This window comes from Raphanus sativus, unplaced genomic scaffold (assembly GCF_000801105.2).
Source record: "Raphanus sativus cultivar WK10039 unplaced genomic scaffold, ASM80110v3 Scaffold2221, whole genome shotgun sequence".
Lineage (NCBI taxonomy): Eukaryota > Viridiplantae > Streptophyta > Magnoliopsida > Brassicales > Brassicaceae > Raphanus > Raphanus sativus.
In genome coordinates, this window is record NW_026617530.1 from 7,518 (window position 1) to 16,253 (window position 8,736).

Genomic DNA, 8,736 nt, shown 5'->3' on the forward strand with positions numbered 1-8,736 from the left:
AATCAAATCTCACATACATTAGCAACAAGAAACATTTCGACACATCTCATGAATTAGTTTATCAAATTTGAAATACTTATTTTCTCAAACAAAACTTGGTTGATATAAGGTTGTGAGAGAACTGGATAGTGAAGGGGACATGGGGGACATCAGCAACCGAATCAAAATGGGACAAAGCATTGCTCATGACTCTGGTCAGTATAACTCAGACGTCATGAAGTTCAGGAAAATGGCGTTTGGTTTTGATGACAGCTCAGATTCAAGGATGCACAGTGAGACTACTCTGTCCATAGCTCCCAGAGAAGATCCAACGGAGTCTCTGCTGAGTTCAAAAGGAACAAATTTGAGAACTGAAACTTCAATAACCTGCGGTTCTGAAATAGGTGAACATATACTACCGCTTCTCTCTGCACACTATTAGTGCTCTTTGTATCTTTTGTGTGAGATACATTTAAGGGACAAATGGGCTGCACACAGGAAACATCAAGAGAAAAAAAAAAGAACAAAGCAGAGTGAAAAAGAGAGCAAAGTTAGAATAGCAGAGCTACCTGCTGCCAATAATTAAGTATATCTGACCAAAGATTTTAACAACTGCGAAAATGAAAGTAACGACGTGCATTGTGTGATTGATGAATATAGATCAGTTTATAAACACAATACAAAAAGCAATATAAAACAATACGGCAGGTGATATGATGTGGATGAGATTATTTTAACGAACAAACTTTTCCTAATCAACAGTTACTCAACTATCACTCTACAAATAGGGACTAAAGAGGCACTAGGGAACTCACTCCTCTTTCATATCCCAAATTCTTACTCAACGTAAGCATTATCAGAGGTAGAAAAATGGCTGAGGCTGCAACAACCAAGGCGTCTACTTTGGTCGAGAAGCTTGAGACAGACGTGGAGATCAAAGCTTCGGCTGGACAGTTTTATTACATGGTCGCCAGACCACACCATGTCTCCAAAGCATGTCCAGGCAAGATTAGAGATTGTGATCTGCACGAAGGTGAATGGGGCAAGGTCGGCTCTATCGTCCACTGTTACTACGTTCTTGGCAAGTATACTTAATCCATACAATTTTTCTCTTATAATCATTGGATTCTAACTAAACCAAGATTTATTGGGTCTAATAATATGAGGTACATATGCCGCCGTCCAAATCATGCAATGTCAATATAAACAGTTCTGTCTAGCTTAAGTTGAATTTAGACCTCCCCTCACCCCCCGATCTACAAGACAATGACCAGTATAATACTATAACTTGAAAAAAAAAAAACTCTCACTTGAATATATGTACTTATAATAAGCTTTTGAACTAAAACATTCAAGTCATTCTCAAAGTTAATCCAATATAATATTAACATTTTGAAATAATTTGGTGCAGATGGGGAGGCAAAGATGACCAAGGAGAGTATCGAGGCAGTGGAGCCGGAAAAGAACTTGATCTCGTTCAGGGTTATAGAAGGTGATCTGATGAAAGAGTACAAAAGCTTCTTGACCACGATCCAGGTGACCCCTAAGCATGGAGGGCCAGGGAGTATTGTGCACTGGCACCTTGAGTATGAGAAGATTAGCGACGAGGTTGCTCATCCCGAGACTCTCCTCCAGTTCTGTATTGAACTCTGCAAAGAGATGGACGAACATCTCTTGTCTGAGGAATAGAGGAGTACTCCTCGTGTGACTTTCGTCACTTTCCTATCAGTACTTGTGTGCATGGTTGAGGCATGTTGATTTCAGTATTAAAAATTTCAATAAATAATGAGTGTATAATATATATGAGTGACATGTGAAAAAAATAAGGAGATTTACTCCGCATTTAAAAGTTTTACTCTCTCTCTTAAACGCTCCGACCTCTTTCTAGACTTCTCAAAAGATAAAAAGTTCCGGTGGCCGGTGAGCTTTTGTTTCTTTTGTTTCTCTTGTATTATACTAGGGGTTTAGCCCCCGCGCAAGCGCGGGGCCGGTTACGTTGTTGATTATTGATGCTGTAGTTGATCCGTGTGGAGTGTTTCTTCTGTGGCATTTGTTCCATTCAGCTGTTGTGAGTAAAAGGATGTTATGAGTCTGGATTTGTTTGTCAACATTTTCAGTCAATTCATCAGCCTCAAATTTAGCAACACCAATGACTGGCCCTTCATCTGATGCTTAATCTCTTCTCTGAAACAGAATAGTAGTAATTCTTTTATATGTTGCTTATCTGTCAGTCTCAACTTTGGCCCACTGCTACTGGAGCTCTTGCTCATCGCCAACAAAATTGACCTAAGCAAACTCAGTTTGTAAAGACTTTGCCTTTTCAGCATCATCTACAACTGTTAGAGCCATTCTCAGACAAGAAAAAAGCAAGGGAACTTAACTAACAGCAAGGAGAAGCAAACATAAAATGGAGAAGAAGCTACCAAAATTAGAAACTTTAAATATATAAATATAACAAATTTTCATTTCTGATCCAGCCCACTATAACGTGGATGACACTACACCAAAATATAGAAATTTCATTAATTTTGCTTAACTAACTGTGGCCAATGTAAGAGTTTGATTCCTGATTTATGAACACAGATATGTGAGTCCTCAAGTACAGACTTTGGTGTAGTTTAGTTCAGATTGGCCCATCAAAATTCAGATTTTGTGGTGGGCAGTTTTCAAAAGGAGTTCCAAGTGTAAAATAGTGTTTGCTTGTAAAATAGTATTTATGCATAACGGGTGTGTCGTTTCTTTTTTTTCTGTTTATTTATGAAACAGATCAGGAATTGATGCTCGGTTATCTTGTACGTGTGGCTGACCCGTGCAACTTCAAAACGGTCCAATCTCATGATTGAACCGGCTTTCAAAGATGACCGGTCCTGGCTGGCCCGTTTAACGGGAATGAAATCATGAATCACCGAGTCCTGTAAGAAATGAAAGAGAACAGCATTAGTTGTGTATGAAACATACTCGTTGACAAAACGAAACAAAACATAAAGAAACAATTTCAAATCTGAGCAAACATGTCTTATCGTTTGAGATAGAAATAAATTTAGTGTGAAAGAAATAAGTGAGAAACAATCATTACAAACTCATCGAGCAGGAGGAGTGTTATTCTCATGAACTCCCCATTTTTGTTAATGTTTGTAGAATCCCAAAAACGGATAAGCCGACCGACGACGGTCTGAGAGGTCCTTCCGAGACGGAGAGAGGCGAACGTGGAATATGCAGTGGCGGCGTTTGCGACTGGAGAGCTGGTGATGCCATGTTCGTAACGTAGGTTAGAGAGCTAGACGTTCGTAGTAAGAGGGGAGAACATTTCAAGGCGAATGAGAACTCACCAGGAGGACACTATAAATAGAGACAGCAGAAGGCGTTACAGGATGAGGAAGCGACGTGCATAATCAATAGTCATAAAGAGCGCAGCAACGGAGATGAGCGCCGGTAGAGGGAACGCCAGATAAGAAGGTTCGCGACAAAGAAGACGGTGAATGCCCTAATGTATATTAATCTATAATAAAGCCCAATATACGTAGCCCATTAAAACCAAATATGCGAAGCCCTTACGTTTTTTTTAAAACAAAAGAAATGAGGAGAGCTCAATATACGTAGCCTTGGTTCTGCAAAGTCCATACGTTCTTTTATAAACAAACCGAAAAAAGTAGGTGGCCCAACAGATAATGATGACACGTGTCTCTCAGGGAGTGAAGACACTGTCCCATTATATTATAGATTATTACTATACTTTTCTTGATCTATAGTGTGTGTGGATAATGGCTGTTTCTAGGGATGTTAATACGGACTGCCCTGACCCGTTTAGGCCCTGCCCGTTTAAGGCCCTGCCCGTTTAAGGCCCTGCCCGTTTAGACCCTGCAAACTCAAACCCGTTTATACACATCTCTTTTCAAGCCCGTTTAGTTTCAGACCCGTTTAATTCTAAAATACCCGTTAGGCCCGTTTAGTTTTTCTTTTTTGAATAGATTTCTCTTTAATTATTTTAAAATACAAATTTATTAATTCTTGCTCTAATAAATATAAAATATATAGTAGAATATAAAGGTGAAGTCTCGTCTTCCTCATCTACCATCTTTAATCTGAAGATTTTTTTTTTCTAAATCTGAAGAAATCTTATGAATAAAAAAAAACACTATCTCATATAGAAATCAAAATCGATCACACAAAACAGAGAAACTCACTTGAATTATTAGCAGCTGCAACCTAGAATCAAAATCAGAAAAAATCAGAAAAGAAGATCTGTCTTTGAAATTGTTTTTCAATAAGCTGAAAAGACAAAATAATGTCAAAATCATATACTTACTTTCTCTAAATGAAGAAAACGAATAAACACCCACAATATTGTCTCCAAGTTCGATTCATATCATGTTTCTTAGTTTCATGGAAAACAGAGCTTAGAGGAGAAGAACCGACGATACTTTGAAATTAAAAAAAAAACCAAAGAATATAATAAAACGACGTAGTTTCTGTATATTTTGAAGGAAAAAAAAAATCAAACGGGCACCCTTTTGTTTCATGGGTACGCCCGTTTAGTTGACGGGTTTTACGGGCCGACTCTGTATGAACCCGTTACGATTTTACATATAAATAAACGGGTACGGACTACGCCCGTTTAAACTTTACCCGTTAGGCCCGCGGGCATGTGGCCCGTTTAAACATCCCTAGCTGTTTCTTATCTTCTGTTTAGGTTTCAGGTTTCATGGTTATGAAGAGAGTTGAAGATGAGTAAGAAACGAGATGGATAAAGGCTTTGGGGTTTTTAGTTTGGTTAAGTTCTGAGAGGATTCTGCTAAAGTCGAGAAGTACGTATTTGACTCTTGGTAAGACTAATGGTGAAATCAGCGGTGTTAGAAGCCATGTAGAATCGTCAAGTCTTCTAATTCTCTTGACTCGAGAGAAAAAATGAGTATAAGAGTTTGAAATCTGATGTTTAATGGTTCATATAAACATGGAGACTCAAGTTTCAGGCCTAATTAGAAGTGTGACATAAGGCATTGCTCGTGGTGTATGGAGGTCTGAAAGTTCAGAGATAGTCATTGATCATTATCAGTTTGGTGGTACAAAGCCAAATTGGGAGGAAGCTTCAACGAAGCGGCAGTACTCTTGGTGATTCTTCTGGTATAAGTAACAAGTTAAAGTGGCTGTTGAAGAAAGGAATTACATGTCTAGTATCTGGCATATAATTCCAAACAGCATGTCATGTTTACACAGAACAAGAGCATGGATAAGAAAGAGATGGCAGTGAAGAAAAGCTTAACTCTGAAAAGTGGCATTAGGTGTGAGAAAACATAAAATCTGAAAGCTTGTTGTTCCAGGTGGAGTCTTCAGTAAAAGTCTAAGGTTATCTGAGAACTGAAACCTCAATTACCTGCGGTTCTGATTCAAAATATAGGTAAGCATATACTACCTCTTCTCTTTGGACATTAGCCTTAGCATCCCCCTCATGCTTGAACTCTCTGCACACCATTAGTGCTCTTTGTATTTTTTTTTTTTTGTGTGAGATACATTTAAGGGACAAATGGGCTGCACACAGGAAACATCAAGGACACGGCGAAAATACTTGTGCACTACAAGAAAGCAGTAACATTCAATCATCAATCCATGTTTTACTAAAGTACACCGAAAGTAATAAACCATACAAGACACGTACTTGTACAATCAGACAATTTACATACTCCATAGAAAAAAGGTTCATTTAATAATAATTTCTTTATAATCTTCTCTTGCATCTAGATATATTATCCCAACACACATCAAGAAGAAGCATCTCGATGCCATGCAGTTTTGCGTCATTACGCCTGCGTAAGAGGGAACATAGAGGATCAGAAGATAAGCGTCTGCATGAGAAAAGAAAAAGAAACCAACTTTAGTTAGATTATATGTGTTTTCAAAACGTATGTTACCTTGCCACCGATGTTGTTGGACAGCCATTCCAGGCCTTCATACAGTCCTTCACCTGAAGTTGCGCATGTGCTCTGAATATACCTGGTAGATTGCAAACAGAGACACAAATTAAGAACACATGAAAGGTGTTGATTTTCCAACACTTGTTAAGATGTTTATTTACCAGTGACGCTGACGCATGGAGTGAAGGCCAAGCTTATCTGTGATTTCAGCTGCATTCATCGCATTAGGAAGATCTTGCTTGTTGGCAAATACCAGCAACACAGCATCACGCAGCTCATCCTATTTAAAAAAAGAAAAGAAACCAGGACTAGAGTTGGTAAATACTTTTTCTAAATGGGATATGATGAAAAAAGAAGAAGATTCGATATGGACCTCATTGAGAATCCTGTGCAGTTCATCTCTAGCCTCAACAACTCTGTCTCTGTCGTTGCTGTCCACTACAAAGATCAAACCCTGAGTGTTCTGGAAGTAGTACTTCCACAAGGGACGGAGCTGTAAACAAGCAAAAAGATTTACGTTCAGCAACATAAGATGCACAACAATCAGATAAGAATCAACAGAACCGGAGATCATACTTTGTCTTGACCCCCGACATCCCACACTGTGAAACTGATGTTCCTGTACTCCACAGTTTCCACATTGAAACCTATAAGATAGATAGTTATTGGTTTACGATTCTCCTGAAGTTTATTCTACTCATATAACAAATTAAAAAAAAAGTAGCTTTTACCAATAGTGGGGATGGTGGTGACAATCTCTCCGAGCTTGAGCTTGTACAGAATAGTTGTCTTACCAGCAGCATCAAGACCAACCATCAGAAGTCTCATCTCCTTCTTTGCAAAGAAACTGCTAACAAGCTTGGCAAAACCCAAACCCATCTTGCTTTACTGCACAACCCACAAGTAGACGCTGAAAGAGTATTAAAACCTTATCCAAATACAGAAGTTGTAGCCAGCCAACACTTGATGATCTCTGTAGAAACTAACTGAGAGATTAAAGCGAGACGAAAAAAGAGTTTGAAAGAGATAAGAGGCTTAAAACACAGAGGACTTCTCTTATAAGAGGGAAAATTACGTTTGATCTACGAAAACTCCCCTTTGGTTCTTCCATGACCGAGTGCAGGTTTTTGACTTCGTCATGTGCTCATGCAGTCAAGCCAATCCGTAATTGACACGTAAGCAATAGCTTCTTCCTTGTGAGGTACGAAACGTAACTTTATTCATTGATGCTGTCAGACCAATAGGAAGTTGCCATGTCATTATCAATGTATGTTTTTGAGTAAACTTCTTAAAAAATTTCCGTGATTTATAAAAAAAGAAGAAGAAGATTTCGTAGACAGGAGTAAGCAATCTGATTACGGTCTGGTATAGACTAATTTTGGCCTGGATTGAGTTAAGTATTAAGATGTTAGAGTATATTAAATTTCTGATGATTAAATCTTTTATCCTGTAGGCGCTGCAAGAGAAGAACTGAGTCTTTGCACGATTGTGAGAAAAACTCCATGCAATCAGAATTTTACCTAAAACAGTTTTTAGTTTTTTTTTTTTTTTGTTATCAAGAGTATATTGGGTGAATTTTTTTTGAATACGTGGAGAGATCACACGGATTTTTGATATATTCCAGGTACGAAGACATGCTTCGACGAGAATATGTGAAGACTAAACTGAATCCAAAGAGACGATGGTTTGCCACCAGGCCCACCACCATCTTTAAATGCTCTGCTTTGATCGCTCTCAATGCAGTGTTCTGGTTTCTTTTCATAGTCGCACAACCAGTGACAGGGACAAAAAAAATTGGAGACCAAAGTGCTTAGGATAATCTGATATCCTGACAAACTTAATTGTATATATGTCACATGGTCTGTCGTAACTAGTAGCAGTATTTCTCAGCAAACCTTCTTTTATCCTATACCTGACCAACCGGCAGAAAACCAAATACCGAGTTGATGCTTTGCAGTTTATTTTGTGAGATAAGCTAACTCCAATGTACCCGCCTTGCTTGCTTGCGGCTCTAATTCATCTATCACCATTCTCAACTATGTCAAGATGAATAGTAATATTTTTCATTCTTCGACTGATGATTTACCATTACATAGTTTTTTTTTTTGGGAGGTAGTTGTTGAATTTATAGGATTATTACAACTTATTGTTCTTGGTATTGTAACTCTGTAGAATTGGGAAAGCAGACTAACAACAGGAGATTTGATATTTCCAACTTAACAAAAAAATTGCAGACAACCTTGAGCAAGAATATTATAATCCCTAGGACTAGTGCTCGAGAAATATATCCTTCAATAGTCATTGCTTATGGCATCTAATATGAATGAGTATTTTTTTTTCAGTTTTTTTTTATGCTTCTCATTGCAAACAAAACTTATAGATCTTTAATAATATCATTACGACATCTTTATCCTTTTACAGTTTGGGTTTTTATCAAGAAAGTATTAGTTAAGTTTATTGTCACTGATTGTATTATTATTAATAAATAATGTTTGAAAAAGAAGATGTAACATAAATGATGAAGATGTTGCTCTAATTTCTACTCTTGCCATATTGCTTTTGGTGGATTTGATTGATCCAACTCCTCTCTAGTTTATGTATTGTTCTACTTGCGATTGTTTGCTTGCATTATATCTACCAGTCTTTTACTTCATGCAAATTTTAAATCTTTGTTTCATCTTTTATAGAAAAAAAACACATGGATTCATAGTTTTGTATATTTAAGTAGGTTGAGTTTGGATCAATTCTTACTGGATAAACAACTAAATCATAAACTTTTCTGAGTCAATACCAAAAGTTTAAAGCTTGTTAAAGTGCTTATTAAAAGAAATCAAGTACTGTTATTAAA

General features: G+C 37.5%; 2 protein-coding genes and 2 long non-coding RNA genes across 4 annotated transcripts; 2 read left to right on the forward strand and 2 right to left on the reverse strand.

The window, feature by feature from the left end:
• Positions 1 to 782: 782 nt before the first annotated feature.
• On the forward strand, positions 783 to 1,843 carry LOC108830069 (MLP-like protein 34). Its single transcript, XM_018603678.2, has 2 exons — positions 783 to 1,060; positions 1,391 to 1,843. The coding sequence occupies exons 1-2, from the start codon at positions 850 to 852 to the stop codon at positions 1,666 to 1,668; spliced, it is 489 nt and encodes a 162-aa protein (XP_018459180.1). The 5' UTR covers positions 783 to 849; the 3' UTR covers positions 1,669 to 1,843.
• Positions 1,844 to 2,407: 564 nt separating this feature from the next.
• LOC108830071 (uncharacterized) lies at positions 2,408 to 3,688 on the reverse strand. Its single transcript, XR_008941648.1, has 3 exons — positions 3,309 to 3,688; positions 3,056 to 3,221; positions 2,408 to 2,891 (listed from the first exon to the last, which is right to left on the reverse strand). It is a non-coding gene; the product is annotated as an uncharacterized LOC108830071 (long non-coding RNA).
• A 1,838-nt stretch (positions 3,689 to 5,526) lies between these two features.
• Positions 5,527 to 6,931, reverse strand: LOC108830068 (ADP-ribosylation factor 2-B-like). The gene is made up of 6 exons (XM_018603677.2): positions 6,620 to 6,931; positions 6,465 to 6,535; positions 6,262 to 6,381; positions 6,050 to 6,168; positions 5,886 to 5,967; positions 5,527 to 5,780 (listed from the first exon to the last, which is right to left on the reverse strand). The coding sequence occupies exons 1-6, from the start codon at positions 6,765 to 6,767 to the stop codon at positions 5,775 to 5,777; spliced, it is 546 nt and encodes a 181-aa protein (XP_018459179.1). The 5' UTR covers positions 6,768 to 6,931; the 3' UTR covers positions 5,527 to 5,774.
• A 66-nt stretch (positions 6,932 to 6,997) lies between these two features.
• On the forward strand, positions 6,998 to 7,921 carry LOC130505377 (uncharacterized). Its single transcript, XR_008941647.1, has 3 exons — positions 6,998 to 7,089; positions 7,342 to 7,376; positions 7,513 to 7,921. It is a non-coding gene; the product is annotated as an uncharacterized LOC130505377 (long non-coding RNA).
• Positions 7,922 to 8,736: the final 815 nt, after the last annotated feature.